The sequence below is a fragment of the Peromyscus leucopus genome, chromosome 15, assembly GCF_004664715.2.
Source record: "Peromyscus leucopus breed LL Stock chromosome 15, UCI_PerLeu_2.1, whole genome shotgun sequence".
Lineage (NCBI taxonomy): Eukaryota > Metazoa > Chordata > Mammalia > Rodentia > Cricetidae > Peromyscus > Peromyscus leucopus.
Window position 1 is genome coordinate 24,221,983 of NC_051076.1, and position 16,537 is coordinate 24,238,519.

At 38.5% G+C, this 16,537-nt stretch overlaps 1 protein-coding gene across 1 annotated transcript in view; it reads right to left on the reverse strand.

Annotated features, from left to right (window-relative positions):
* Positions 1-16,537, reverse strand: part of Fmn2 (formin 2) — a 301,328-nt gene that overhangs the window by 90,472 nt on the left and 194,319 nt on the right. Inside the window, 1 exon segment of the mRNA XM_028865546.2 lies at positions 7,360-7,452. Within this exon segment, the coding sequence (XP_028721379.1) occupies positions 7,360-7,452 (93 nt within the window).

Sequence of the window (16,537 nt, forward strand, 5' to 3'; positions counted from 1 at the left end):
CAGGAGCTAGCATTGGGCATGCAGTCATTCCTCCACATGGGAAAGAGGTCCTATTGGCTCTTTGTTATGTGTCAGATGCTAAAGTTACAGCTTGGAACACACTGCAGAGATGTGAGAGACGTGTACTATGACTTGCTGGTAGGAACACCCAAACAGAAAGAGGCAGGAGGCACTCGTGATAGGCGCTCAAATGGAATGAATTCCTTCTCGGTCCTCCTTGACTCTGATTAATTCTCATCCACAGTGGCAGGAGGAGTGATTGAGGCTGTTGGAAATATAACCCTCAGAGAGAAGTGGAGACATGAGCTATGCTTTCCACAAGAGTTGCCTCCAATTTGCCCTTTTGTATGCTGAGAATTTTCAGACAGGCACATGGAAATCTAAAATGGAATAATCATATATAATAATATATTGTGGGGAATGGCTTTGTCTATCTGCGTGCATTTCACTATTAGAAATTACCTCCTTTTAGCTCTGCTAATGGTGAGCTTCTGAGTGTAACTATCCTACCCCAACACTCTACAGCAGCTTCGTCTACCATCTCTCTGGGTTCCCTAATATTATTACAATTTTTAAGTTAAAATAGCTCCAATCTCCTTTACCAGGGCTTGGCTCCAGCATGTCCACTGTATTGGGCAGCTGTTCCAGCCTTGACCTTAAAACACTGCCCCTAGGTGTGACAGCAAGTAACTGCCACACCTGCCTATGACCTGCCTCTGGGGCGTGGCCAAGAGGAGACTCCTTAAGACCCAGGTGCATGCAAGGTTGTCTCTCTCTCTCTTCTTGATCCCTCCTGGTCCTGGAGGCTGGATTGTAGACCAAACCAGATTTCTCCACTGGATTGCACCTTATCTCTTCCAGATCCTGTAACCGACCCCTTACTGGCTGTAAGTTACCCCAGAAATAAACTTCTTTTGATTACTAGATAAATTACATGGAACTGCTCGTTAATTATAGTGATAGTCCACCATCTAATTGTTGTGTGATTTCAGAAGTCAGCAAGTTTTCTGAATGAGGCATGTGGCTCAGTTTGGTAATCCTAGTAGTCAGGAGGTTGAAGCAGGAGGATTATTGGATGTTCAGGGTTATCTTGGACTGTATCGTGAGCTTCGGGCCAGCCTAGACTAGAGTGAGACACTGTCTGAACCAAACAAACAACAAAACCCAAAGTAATAATGAAGCTCTCTAAACTTTCATTTCAGTATTATAAAATGGAGACCATCATGCCTGCTCAGACTACTCTAGGAAAATTTAAAAAAGTATTTAGCATAAAAAAATTATTAAGGCCTGATGGTTAGCTATTGTCTTACTAATTAAAAACTAAAGATTAAAAGGCATTATGCTTCCTTTTCAAATGGTCAATAATAGATTATTTTAAACATCCATTTATTTTTCATTACTGAAAAGAATTCCCATCTGATGCTTAAAAGCAAAAAAGAAGAAAAAAAAAAAAAGAGAAATAAAAGCAACACCATTACACTCTTTGTGACTGTGGAGCCCTGCTTATATGACAGACAGTTAGGAACATTTCTGATAGAAAAGCCTCAGTGCTGGTGGACTGCCCAGGATCTGGCACAGTTAATAACCTTGCTTTCAGCATCTCTTCATTCTCATGTATAGTATTACCAATACCAGGGATTGTATATTTAAGACTTGTGGTTTCAACACCCTTCTAATTATAAGCATGTGATTACAGATTTATGCGTTTTCATCTTGATTCAACTCACAGGAATTGTTCAGCTTCAATTCGCTATGCTTAGGTTAAGGGGAGAAGTATTTGTGAAACACAGGAGATACGGGCAGTTTGTGAAAAATCCCATTTGCTATTTTTTATTTATGAAAGGACAGTTAGAGGCTTCATTTGTTAGCATGAGGAGAACCCTACAACCCATTTTATTAAATTTTAAAGTACACAAGAATCAAAATATGTGTAAAAACCAGTGAAGGCCAACAAAAGGAAACCAATCTCTGATTTGATTCCCAGATAATATATATACTAGAAGATAATATATGTACATCCAGGCAACCTAATACATCTAAGGTCCACCATAGCTAGGCAATATTGTAGGGTTGTTGTTTTTTTGTGGACAGTTTGTCCAAAGTACAGCTTAGATTCAGAAATCAAGAGGGTTGGGTGGTGGGAAGAAGGAAGAGTGTGCTGAGTTCTGAGGAAATAAGAAATTGAAAGATTTCTCAGCATACTCAATTACCTTACATTTTTATGCTATAACCAAAAAATAAATTCACAAAAGGAATGTTTAAAAACTAACAAATAAACCCCAATCAGATATATAAGTATTAAGAATTAATTTTCCTAATCATATGTGCCTAAAACAAAGCCATTATAGACGACATAAAATTCAGATAATATAAATTATCTTAACTTTGATTAAGTAGTTGAGTCAAACAATTAACATGTATCGTTAGAGCTGTCCCACAGTACTATCCGAAATTGTTGCATAGCAATCCCATTCTGCTTCCCCACTTGTTTTAAATGTTAAAGCTTATAAATTTGGTTTCAGCTCATATGAATCCAAAAAATATGGTCCATCCAGTGACCTTGGTAGAACTTCCTATTTACCATCCTAGATGTCAGTCAATACAATGGCATGTGGACAAAGGATCATTCACATTTTGAAATTCTTCCCAACACAGGCTTCAGTTGCAAGAGATCTTGTTATTTTTCTTTCCTATCTGAAGACTAACACCTACGGGCATTTTTCATTCTCTGCCCATTATCTTAGATATGGATCTGTTTTGTTCTTGTCCTGGGTGATGACAACTACTCAATAATCTCCTTGCTCATGATGCCTAAATTTCAATTGCAGAACTCTATGCTGAATCCAACACATACCCACATGCCCACTGGGTATGAACACTTGTTTACTTACATATAGGTGTGCACATTCTACTCAAATTCTTCCCTACCCCCATTGAGGACCAATCCCCAAAGATGTACAAGTCCAAACATTACAATATCTGATACCATTGCTCAAAAAGTCAGATTTTTGCATCATTTCGGAGTACAGACTTTTGAAATCTGAAACTGGAAAAAAATCAATACTAATATTTCAAATTCTAACAAATGGAAAACCTGGAACACTTCTTGTCCTATAAACCTTGGATGAGTGGCACTCAAAGTGTATTTATCTTCTCTGTGTCATTGATCAATGATACTTTGTCTCTTAAATCTGAACTCTTGGTACATCTCTATCATCTCTGTCCATGTGCTTCCCTCTTGTGATAATCAGAAAATTCTATTCTGTCTCCAACACCATCACTTCATCAGTACACAGTTCCTCATTTCTCTGATCATGTACTATGACAGTTGTACAGGAGCATCCTTTTTCCAAGGACAATCTGCCTTCACAAAGTTGGATCCTTGAAGCTTTCTCAGCCTTATCAAATTCACTGATCCCTTCCACATGATGTGACGTATGATTTGCTCCTGAGTCCCACCCCTTCTATTTTGCATTCCCCTTCTTTGTCTTCAATTCTCCCATCCACTTATGATTCCTCTAATAATAAAGTATCACAGTGACTAAAAAGATCTATAGCCTACATACGTATATCTTTGGAGCCCTTCTTAGAGTATTCTGCTCTGTAAGACAATAGATTCCTTGACTTACAGAGGGGTATTTGATCTACATCTCGTGTGGAAGGATCTGCCTTGAATAGGTACAGGGTTTCCCTTTGACTGCAGTGGGAGGAAAGCAGAACATGAGTTCAGATGGGCTGTCACTGTGGCCCTAATTATGTGTGGGAATTCCGAATTGAGGTGGCTAGGATGCTAGAGTACAGTCCTAGAAAGGAAGTCCACGCAGGCTTAAGAGGAGATGAGATGAACAGTTTCAGAAGTCTAGAAACCTAAGTTTGCCAAGGAAACCTTACAACATTGATCTATAGAAACCAATCTCAAGAGCCTGAGGGCATGAATGTAAGGAGACACTAGATACCTTGTAAGGACTATCTCGAATTCCCATTCACTACTACAGAAGAAACATAAAAACAAACAAAAAACTGGTCTAGAGAAAGATTGTTGGTCTCAGGGCTGGTGAGCAAGACATGTAGCTAGGCTGGGGCCACTCTCTAGGAGCACAGAAGACGCCAAGCAAAGTTGTCTCAGGGGCACTTCTATTTTTGAGGAAGGAACAAGAAATGCAGTGGTTGAGATTAAGTGTTGTAACGAATCCAAAGCTGGGCAGAAGTCAGAAGAGGATTAGAGTGAATCTACACTCAGTGTTCCTGATCACAGAAGAACTAGCACCTTCACAAACTATGAATGCCTCGAAGCAGCAGACACCAGCCCTCTCCAGCTGCCTATTTAAGAGTACACATGAGAGACATTTCCAAGAAAGAGATGTTGAAATGGAGACCATGAAATCTTGGCTTGGGTAGAAGTAGGAAGGCAGGGAAGGAAAAATTGGATGGATAAGTGGGTTTTGGGATGAGATGAAATCCACAAAGATTGTTAGAATGTGATCCACAGACCACACAATAGCTGGATTATAAGGATAAGAGCTGTTTCTGTTAGACTGTAGAGCTAATGCAATAGAATGCTTGGCCAGCATTAGACACGGTCTGTCTTTTGAACTGTTCAAGAGATTTTTACATTAGAGAATTAGCCACATTTAAACAGACTCTGGATACATAAAATATGAATATTCTCCTGTGGTTAACCTGGGCAAGAACTGGAATGACAAAGCTATGTTATTATTGATAAAAGCCTAAACATAAGCAAAGATATGGCATATGCGAGTAAGGTAGCATTTTCTAGAGTTATAAGTTTAATTTTAGAATTTGGCCTTGATACCTAGAAGAAATAAAGAGACCCAAAATTTTGCCTTATAAAAAATTATCTTAAGAGAAATATTTTGATATCCATCATTCTTACTATGTGTCACTAAACATAGGCTCAAGGCCTGAATGAATAAAGATAATCATCCATTTTTTACATTTTTGACACATTTGATCAATGTGAGTTTTCCCAAAGCATTTTCATTATTGTCTATGTTACCATTTGTCTTTATGACAGTGTGGAATGTAGGAACTACTTGGCCACATACCTTTCACATTCACTACTACAATAAATAGCTGAAAGAATGCCAGACACATTGAATTTTTGTCGCTGGGGATTGAACTCAGAGGCTCAAACATATTTAGCATGTACTCACCCACTGAACAATATCCTCTGATCCCTTAATTATTTTATAATGAACAAATAATCATATAACATTTGAATAGTACCAGAGATAATAAAAAGACAATATAAAACACCACAAGAAGAAAAAATAAAGGCTTATCCTATTTAACCTAATTTTAAAAGGTGGGGCCTGCCATAGTCTAAATATTTTATTATCATTATAAAACTGCTTTTATTTAATCCAGAAGTGTACAACTTCTAATAACTTCACTTCATCAGAAACAAGTTAAAAGATCTTCTTGAATTGTCAATAAAGTGTAAAGAGATATTTATCTACTTAGCATGACTGGGAAATTCTGTCTGCCCCATGTGTAAACTACTAAACAAATCTGACAGGCCTCTATCTATGCCTTGAATCATAGATGCTTACCAAATCCTCTGTGTTTTGAAAAAATAATTCCTAAATTTTCAGTGACTTGTACTTGGTATTTATTCATGTTTTTTAATGACTAAGGAAGGTTCAGTTATAAAAACACAATCTCAAATTTGGTCTATAAAATACAAATTAACAGTATTAGATAATAAATCATATAAAATGTGATAACATTAGATACAATAAATTGGGCATAATTTATAGCAGATATACACTATGTGTAATAAATGTATGTGATAAATGTAAATAAAATGAGTGCTCTTGCTCACATTTTACATATGAAATCTGTCAAAAAGCCTGCCTTTGTCTTAGATAAACCCTAGAATTAAGAACTTCCTACTTCTTGGGTGGGGGTGGTGCATGCTTTTAATCTTAGCATGTGAGAGGGCAGAGGCTGGTGAATCTCTGAGTTCAAGGCCAACATGCTCTGCAGAATGAGGTCCAGGATAGCCAGAATTAGCCACAAAGGATGACTGGACACTTTTGCCTATATAATCTTATACAGTCATGTATCACCTTTTTAAGTGACACATTGTTAATCTTAAAATTCTACTAGGTGGAAAAACCACTAATGGTTCTCTGATATCTAAACACAAGGCTATGATTTTGGTGGAAGAATGCTTTAGGAATGAATGAGATTTCTGCCTTCGTTCATATAAAGTTGAATCTAAGAATGATAATCACTTTGATTCATGGATCTCAATAGTGTTCTCTTTCAATCTCCAGGATTACCTTAAAAGTAGTATTTTTCCATCTAAATGAAGTGGTACTTATGTTGATTAAATTGCACCATGAGTCATTCCTTATAAATCATCACCAGTGACACTTGACCAAACTTTGAAAGCCATAGTTGACTACAGAGAGAACAGCCCCAGTCTTCACAGTGTTATTTGGCCTCTCTCTCATGCCATGCTTGCCTCTAGGAGAATTCCTCCAGGAGCAAAATCTTTCCCAGAGCATGGCATGATATGAATCTGATCTTCAGAAGAGATGGTGCATTCCAGGGTTGAAATGTTGTGAGTAGTAAGTGCTTTGATATAATTGTAAGTTTCAATGACTTCAAACAGTGAGAAAAAAAAAAGTTTATTTAGTATCTTTTGAATTTTTCCATCCCGCTTATTGTCTTCAGAATGGAAGGAGCATCAGTGAGATAATATTTATAGTTTGTAAGCTCTCTGAAAAAAATTATTAATTATGTAGTGGTATTAATTCGCCCCATAAAAATAGCAGATGGTGTCCTGAAGATTTAAAAGACACCGATGGACTTTGTTCTGTGGGTACAATGTTTTGACAAAGCAAATAAATACCAGATTATACTGCGGTCACAAGCAGAGTTAAAATGTAAGAGAATGGGTTGGTGATGTAGCTCAGTGGTAGAGCATTTGTCTAATATGTATGCAAGGACCTCAGTTCAATCTGCATCATTGAAAACAACAACAACATCAGCAAAAAGCAACTAAAAAAGAAAGAAAAACACACTTCACAAAATAATCTTAAAAACAAAAGCACAAAGATATAATATCTTTATAATACATACTATTTAAATAATAGTTCACAAAACACCCTCAAAAAACAATGAAGACTAGCCCCAGAAAAGCACAGCTGGCAAGTTGTTAGCCTCTCGTGCCTGCCATGTGATTAACCCAAGTCTTGTTAGTTTGGATACTGGGGGATGGGGCGTTGTTTTTTCAATAATGCCAAAATAATCTCGTTTAAACCTGCATTGACCCAGATGCCTGCTACACATCTGCCTAAGGAGGGAAGAAACATCTCGGCAGTTTACCTTGACTGATGAACTGCTCCATGTTTTCCTTGAAAGGCTGCATGTGCTCTTCGGAGGAGACCTGGTACACTTTACCCGCTTCCACCTCACAGGCTGAAATGAAGAGAGCAAGACCATTTTCAGAGCGCCACATTGCACTGTTTTTTTTTTTTTTGTTTTGTTTTGTTTTGGTTTTGGTTTTTTTGAGACAGGGTTTCTCTGTGTAGCTTTGCGCCTTTCCTGGAGCTCACTTGGCATTGCACTGGTTTTTAGAAAGCCTAAGAGCCAGTGTTGGAAACCCCTTCAAGCCCCTTCATGGACATGTGTTGTGTCTTCACATTGGAACCATCTTCATAGATATATATTATATATCCCATCACTGAACCACAAAGAAACATTCCTAAGAAAGTATATACCCAGAACTACCACTTCTAAACTGATCTGCTGGACAAGTGACTTAGACCTTAGGTCTTCAGTTCCTTCATGTGCAAAATGGTAAGGACAGCAGAGCCTATATCATAGTGCAGTTTTGGGGCCAGAACCTGTTAAGAGCTGTGAGCTGTGCATTAGTGCCCAACAGACAGGACAGCAATAGCTAAGCGCTCATACTATCATAAATATCAACCGACTTCTAATGCAAATTTATCTCTAATTACAGTCAAAATTTCTGACACATGAAACAAAGAGGTGGTGACCTTAGCAGGGCAGTCAGTATAACAAGGTACTTACTTGCCGGCACCAGGTACTTTTTACCCATAATTTAGTCAAATGTTTCAAGTAAGGCAAGAGGGAGGAAACTGCTAGGACAACCGAGGAGGTCAAGGTTTAAATATGGCCACAGGAAGAAAGAGCAGACTCCTAAGGAAAGTTCTGAGCTCACACTGCAGTTTGTTCTCCCTTTCCATTCTACAGCCTCATAAACACCTCAGGGCAGACCCAGCTGGAGTTGAGAGATATTTCTACGAAAGTTTCTGAAGATATGCCTGTCACTATGGAAAGAAGTGTTCTAACTCAGTAAGGGATCTGAAGCTGAAAACTACACCCTTGAATATAAATACCAGCCAGATCCATGCTGGCCTGGAAAACGGGCCATCAGCCTCTTAAACTTAGGTTCTTCCTATAAAACCACGTTTCCTTTCAATGAAGTCACTTGCCAGTGTGTGTGTGTGTGTGTGTGTGTGTGTGTGTGTGTGGGTGTGGGTGTGGGTGTGGGTGTGTGTGGGTGTGATGTGTGGGTGCATCAGTGTCAGGACTACTCAGAACCTGCTTGGTGAAGGGAATGGGTCAGATAAGGAGAGAGACTGCAGCTATCTGCCTCAGATTGTATCATTGATGGCAGCCCCATAAAAACACGAACACTGTTTGTTCTACTGTACTGAGGTTTGAACCCAGGGCCTTGTACAAGCTAGGCTAGCCATGTACTGAGCTATACCCACAGCCCTCTTTTGAGTCGTTATTTTGAGAGGAGGTGTCACTACCTTGCTCATGTCTGCCTTGAACTCACTCTGCAGCCCACGCCAGACTTAAACTTAAGATCCAATAATCTCTAGAGTAGCTGAGACAATATGTTTAAGTCAGCCAGCTTCATGTCTTCTTTGAAATGTCTGCAGATGATTCTAAGCACATACTCAATCATATCATACTTTCAAGAATTTCTAATATAAGTCAGACCGTGAATGTGAAAGCAACATAGCCATTGCTTAGAAAAAAATGAGGCCCAATTTATTAGTGCCACCCCTTAATATTTCAATCAATTATTCCTAGCAGGGTCAAATGAAAAGATGCTAAAAAGTCTTTAAGCAGCTTTGAACTGTTAAGGAATCTCTTCTATAATCTCAAACCTCACTTGACTGCCTTCCTGAGGCCAGGGTTCAGCTCCACATACTGTAACACCCAGGAACAAAATGAAAATGCCTCTATTCACAGGGAGCTGTTTATTCTAAACCAGCCAGTCTTTAATATTTCTTCCATGTCAATGACAAGAGTTAAAGTATATCATACTAGTGTCTAGTGGTTTAGGGCAGCATGGGAAAAAAAATAATCCAGCCTCTTCCCTTGTCTGAGAGGCAAGGAGGAGGAACATTTGACTAAATAGAAACTAGGACAGGCTTGATGGCCTGAAATTCCACTTGGGAGGTAGAGACAGGATGATCAGCAGTTCAAAGTCATTATCAGCTATGTAACAACCTTAAGAGCAGCCTGAGCTAGATGCTTAAGACACTAAAAATCAAAGCAAAATAACATTAGAAAATAGGACAACCTTAATTTCATTCATGGAGTTCTATTGTGTCCAGAGGTGTACAATGTCATAACAGTGCCCTGTCTCTGGGGAAGGGCAAGAGTTCACTATCAGCAAAGCAGAGCCAGATCATGGGCTGACTGTGGCAAAGTCTTCGAATGTTTTCACTCAGCAAGTGTGACAGAATAGAACATTTAACAAATAAGAAAATGAAAACTGTGGGCTAGGGAGATGGCTTGGTGTGTAAAGACCTTGCCACACAAGCCTGATGACCAGAGTCAAAACCCACATAAAGCACAGTACAAGAGCAATTACTTGTGAACCTGGTATTTCTGTGGTGAGGTGGGAAACAGATACCAGTGAATCCACAAAGCTCATGTGCCAGCTTGGCTGACTTCCACAGCAGCTACCAACAATGTAGACCTGCTTCCAGGAAGGTAGGGAGCCCAAACCCAGGGAATTCTCTGACCTCCACAAGTATGCCAAGACATGTGTGTACTAGCATTCACATATGCAAATATGCAAGTGCACAGATACATAACACACACACACACACACATACACACACACTGTGCATATACACACACAAGAAAAGAAAATATTGTAATACATTGTCTTTAGATTACTTTATATTTAAAATTTTTTCATTTAATTTTGTAAATCATGTCACCATACCCTTATGAACTATATTCTTAGTATACGGTGAACAAAATTATGTTTTTCTCTGTTTAATCTATCTTTTACCTTGAGTCAGAGTAGAATTCCCTGTACACAATGGGAATTGAGCACAACTGGAGATCTAGAAAACACACAAAACATGTTTGTCCAGTGTCTTGTAGTTTCTAGTGGAGTCCACTCACACCTTCATCAGGAGCTCTTTTCTCATCAAACTGCTCTAGCCATCAGAATTGACATCTAAATATGAAGCAGATTTCTCTCTATAGTCAAACCTCAATGGAATATGCCTGGAGGTTGGTTTAAATATTACAAGTGTTCAGAAAAAAAACTTGTGCAATTCAAAGCAAAAAACAAGTACAGGTCTTTAATGGTAATGGAATGCTAGTCTCCAAAGGTAGGTTCATTCTCTGCTCTCACCCACCTTCCTCCATTTATTTACTGCACTCTATCCCTAGTATGTACATATGTGGAATATTAATTATAATTAATCCACATGTCGAGATGATTAATATCTATCCTCTGGTCACAGTGAACTTCTTGTTAATCTGTAAAATGCCATAGTTACTCAATTTCTCCGTATTACATATTCGCCTGACATATTCTCAGCCCTTATGATCAGTTATCGGTACTTGTACCTACCTAAACATATCCAGTTTGGGGGTCAGTTGTCACTCTGAAGCAAGAGAACCAATCTATTCCTCAACTTCACATGTCCCTTCTCTATAGAACATGTCCATGACACAGGATAAAAGCAAAGATTTGGATGAAATAAATGAATACTCAAGTCTAGTTTAACTACCAAATATGGAAACTGTCCTCTTAAGTCAGCGGTTCTCAACCTTCCTAATGCTGCAACCCTTTAATACAGTTCCTCATGTTGTGATGACCCCCAACCATAAAATTGTTGTGTTGCTACTTCATAACTGTAATTTTGCTACTGTTATGAATCGTGATGTAAATATCTGATATTCAGGATATGTCTCACATGTTGAGAACCACATTCTAAGATATGTGAGTCCTAACTAAGAGTTGAACCTGAAGAGCTAAGCTCTGAGATGTCTGTCAGGCAGCCTGGAAAAGATGGCAGTTAGCGATAATAGAGCCTCACATTTGTTTAGTTGTGTATCTTTGTCTCTGATTATGATTCCTATTGCCTAAAGCCAAGAGTGGCCACCTGGGTATGCACTGCTTAAAGTATAAAAGACCCAGAACTTTACATAAAAGAAAGTGTTATCAGCTACACTCATGATCATGAATTTCTTTAATTTGAACTAACTCCAGTGGTAGATGGCACTACACAGGATACTAAAGCCCAAATTCCAGCTCACAAAGCTCTTCCTTGTGAGATAAAAAGTATTCTATTATTTGTGGATAGTTTGTCACAAAGGAAGGAATTGCTGGTAAAACACATCATGGTATGGCTTAGAGTTTAAAAAGTGGTGTGCATGTACTGTTCTCATGCATATTCTAACATTCAATGCAGATAAGAATAATTTGAAGGCAGTTAACACACAAGGCATTGGGATATTTCTTTAAAACATTGTCTCCCATTCTATTCTTAGCCATAATATACCATATTTCACAACATATCATTCTGGCTCTTACTTATCATTTTAAAAATTGGTATGTGACTGCAATTTTTAAGAACACAAAACACTGCGATATAAATGTGAAGGGCCATTTAGAAACATTATTAAAATCAGAACAAAGATAGAGTTCTTGGAAAACTTCATTACAGTCAAATCCAAATATTAAAAAACATTTGTCGGGAGGCTGTTGGCTTAACTGAGTCATTCCAATTGTGCTAACTTTTGTTTAATTTAACGATTTTGCTGAGCCAAAGAGCTTTTGTGTGATGTTAAAGGATTGATATTGGGAAGTATGCATTAGGCTTCCCAGCAAAGAAAAATACAGCCAGAGGGAAGGAAAACAAAAACCTCAGATATTTCATTATAAAATAGACTCCAACACAACAATTTCATGTACAGAGCAGCATGCTGTGAGGCGGGGGAACACCACCTTATCACTGTCAGATTAACCATCAACATTTCTTGACTCTCCCTGAAGCAGATCTAGATCATGAGAAATTTGGTTACTGTTTTAGGGAGTTGGGAGATTCCAGCCATAATTGACTCAAGTCTCCAAGTTCAATCAGTGTTAATTACAGCCTAAAACTACTGTTTCTCTTTGAGCTTCCAGAAAGTTACATTAATATCTACAATATACACAAAGAACAAACACGTTGATTAGAAGGAAAACCCTAAAAATTCTAACCTTCCAGAACCAAATTGCCCCCCTTTCCCACAGAAGAGCTTCATCTATACATCATTATGGGAGAGAGAGAGAGAGAACAAATTCTAAATTCTACTTCTGGAGACTTACAGGCAGTGAGATGCATACTACTTCCTTTTTACAAATATGAGAGTGAAAATTAAATACACATACACACACGCATATACATACATACATACACACACACACACACAGAGAGAGAGAGAGAGAGAGAGAGAGAGAGAGAGAGAGAGAGAGAGAGAGAGAGAGAGAGAGGAAGGCATAGATCTAAGAAATATCTATGGGTTAAAATTAGCAGAACTAGGCCAGGGTTAGAAGGCAAGTATGTAAGTGATCTTTCATGAAGAAACAAACTTCAGAATGTACTGGGGAGGCTCTTTGGAATATACCTGTGAGAGCTACATCTAAGCCATTTTGAAAATGATCTCCAAGGTTAAAGACACATACATAAAAATACAGAAGAGAACAGGGAGAAATGTACATGGAGCCAAAGGAGAGAAGGCAGTCTAATTACCTGAAATTCAAGGCACCGTCTAATTGCTCATTTGGAGGAGACAGAAGATACAGAAAGAGATGGAACAAAGTCAAGGACTTGGTAGGGGACTTACGGCTTTTAACTTGGGGAAAGTTCAGTCTATTAAACATCTCAAAAATCAGTAGCAACTTTAACAAACTTGGAAAATATTTCATGAGTTCAAAGTGTTTTACTAGTGTACTTGTATTGATTTCTAATGTATGCATGTCTAGTAAAAAGATAATTATAGGAGAAATGATTGAATGCCATTTATGGATTTGTAGCTAGCATCTCTAGGCTACTTTTACTGTTTTATTAACTCAGATGAATAAATGGAAGGCATTTTTTATAATAGCCAATGGAGAAATCGGATGCCACAATATTCAGGAAGACAGACTGAGTTTTAACTACCCTTTCTTTCTTACCACTAGGAGACTTGGACACATTCCTGGGTCTTGCTAGCCCTATTTTCCTCACCTGCAACATGGAAAGAGCAGCTGTTTTGCCCAAAAGTTTCATGGTACGAAGTAACGTGTAAGATGCACTGTGCTTTTGGCACTGTCTTAATGCATGCTGAAATCCTATTTTACTTGCATGGATTATGTGTGACACTAACCGGTGTGAACTTCCAGCTTTTGGAAAAATGCAGAAGTATTTTAGGTGCTCTTGGTAAATTGTGGGATGAACAGAAGCCATAAGCTATAACAGACATACACAAGATCTCTTGGTGTAAGTGCATTCATGAATATGTGTATTCATGTGCACACAGGTGCATGTGCACATAAGTATGCATGTGTGGAAGCCAGAGGACATCCTTACGTGTTTGTCAGGAGGCATCCATCTGGTTTTTAGAGACAAAGTTTCTCAACCTGACATGGAACTCATCTGTTTGGCTAGGCTGGTTAGCCAAGGAGCCTCAAGAATCCCCTCTCTGTTATCCAATGTTGCGATTCTATGCACATGCCAGCAGTTCTGGCTTTCTCTGTGGGTTCTGGGAATCAAACTCAGGTCCCCATCTTTGAATGTTGCAAGTTGTACACTACATGACACTGAGAACACACTTAGTATAGTATAGAGGCAAAGAGCTGAGGAGGGCTAAAGAAGTATGAGGATCTTCAAGATGACAAATTGTCATCTGTCATCAGAACCAAACCAGATGTGACAACTAACTGCAGACATCTTGAATACTGCTAAGCATCTCCCATAAATCCTGCCTTGATTATTTCCTTCTCTGTATTTTAAAAATAGGCAACCTCATTGGTGAGGCTGTCTAGATGGCTTTCAAGATGGGAAGACAACCTAAGTGATTAAAGATGGGTAAAGGTGCTTGCCACCAAGTCCAATGACCTAAGTTCAATTCCCCAAACAGATATGATGGAAGGAGGAAATCAACATCTGAAAGATGTCTCCGGTCCCCACATACATAACATGTAGGCCCATGCACAGACAGACAGACAGACAGACAGACAGACACACACACACACACACACACACACACACACACACACACACACACGGAAACATATTCAAAAAAGGATATAGTGTGGCTGACCTGTCTCCAAATGTTATAGATCCCTCCAGTTTGAAGCTGAAAGCCATGATGGCAGGTAGGATTATCTTAGAATAATGAAAACAAGCAACTAAATGAATGTCAACTATTAAAATTATTGGTTTTTTGTTTGTTGTTTGTTTGTCTGCTTCCAAACCACTTTTCTATATCTGGCTCTTAGACAATGGTGTTAAGATTCTGCAAATACCTTTCCTCTTTAACAAATATCTAAGTGATAAGTTTCCACAGTGAAAGGGGGGAGTAGGCTGGATAGAGGAGCATGGAGAGGGCTGATGGCTAGCCTCTACCAGGTTGCTCATCTTTACAATCAGACACTGGTGATTCCAGTGTCTAGTGTGTTTCCAGATACTAAAACCAGCATCAACACATCCCTCAAAAGTGTGTGTAGCCACCAGAGACCTGTCAGCCAGAATCCCAAACTCAGCTCTCAGGTGCTCAGTTGCATCTAGGAGATGACATTGTCCTGATGCCTCCCGTCCCATTTCCCCAGCGTCTGCTCCCCCAAGTCCCTAGGGCAGCATCTGCAGCACAAGTATCCTCTCTCTGAGGCTTAGGTCCAGCCTCATGGGGCACTCCCTCTAAAGGTGTCTGCTCTACACTAACTTCAACTTCTCTTGATTTCTTGAGTTCTATAGATGAGGGTTGCTTCCCACATTATTTAGTCATTTTTTGTACTGTTTTGACCTTTCAATATGTGTTAACTTCTCTATATTAAATCACTTCTATTAAAGTAGTATGGTTTTGGTTTTCCTTAGTTTACTCTGAAATAGTAAAAGCAATAAAAAAAAATGGATTACGTTTCTTGTAAGACCTCAACAGCTTTCTGACACTGGTAGTTAATTTTATTTTTACTATTTCCTTCTATATAATATATGTTTGAATTGTTTAACCAAAAATTACTTCTCTTTCATATTAATCTTTTTACCTCCAAGAAGAGTATTATATCTTCTTCTTTTACATAGTTTATTCTTTTAATTAAATTTCTTATGTTCCTTAGCTATGTTTACTTTTGAATTTGGCAAGTTATATAATTTCTTCATAAAGAACAGAAAAGACTGAATAATCACACATTTTAAATTAGTGGAGCCCAGATTACTCAGTTTCAACTCTAAATCAAACATATTCCTGGATGATTGCCCAGTTTTCTTTCTTCTCAAATAAGATTATTAACCCTGTCTTACACATAAAGGAACACATATAACATGCACATAAAGTATAAAGAATAATTAAATGAATTTTCAATTTACAACTTAAGAAATAGAACATAACCAATATTTTGAAAGAGGCCAATGTATTCCCTAGTGACGCATTACCTTAGGCCCAGTAAATTCTGTTGCTTATACCCCTCCCTGCCTCTTTGCCCTAAGGAATTAATTGGTTGCTTATATATTTGAACTTTACAAGCTGAAATCAGAGGGCTTGGATTTTTCATATGCCTTGGTTTTTCTTAAGATTGATAAATCAGCTGGGGGTGGTGGTGGTGCACATCTTTAATCCCCACCCCCAATTCAAAACAAGATTGATAAATGATTTATGTTTTAGTAATACAACAAACACAGTTCAATAAGTTTTCTTCTTCAGTAGAATGTTCTTTGAAAGAAGATGCCGGATTTTGCTTGGTGGCTATCTTTTTGAAAGGCACTCATGGTGGGGTCGTGGGGGCTTTCCTGCTCTGTGGTGATATGAATAAAGTTTGTTTGTGACTAGTGGAATCTATCTATGAGCCAGGTTGCCAGCTCAGAGACTTCTGCCACCCCAAGCTTATTGAGATTTTGACATAGTTTCTCCAGAGAATGCATCACCTGCCAAAGACACTGGGCCACAAGGCATCATCTGGAGGAACTGTATTAAGAAAAAGTTACCGACAGCCAGAAGAAATCAAAACGGCTGAACAAAAGGCATTATT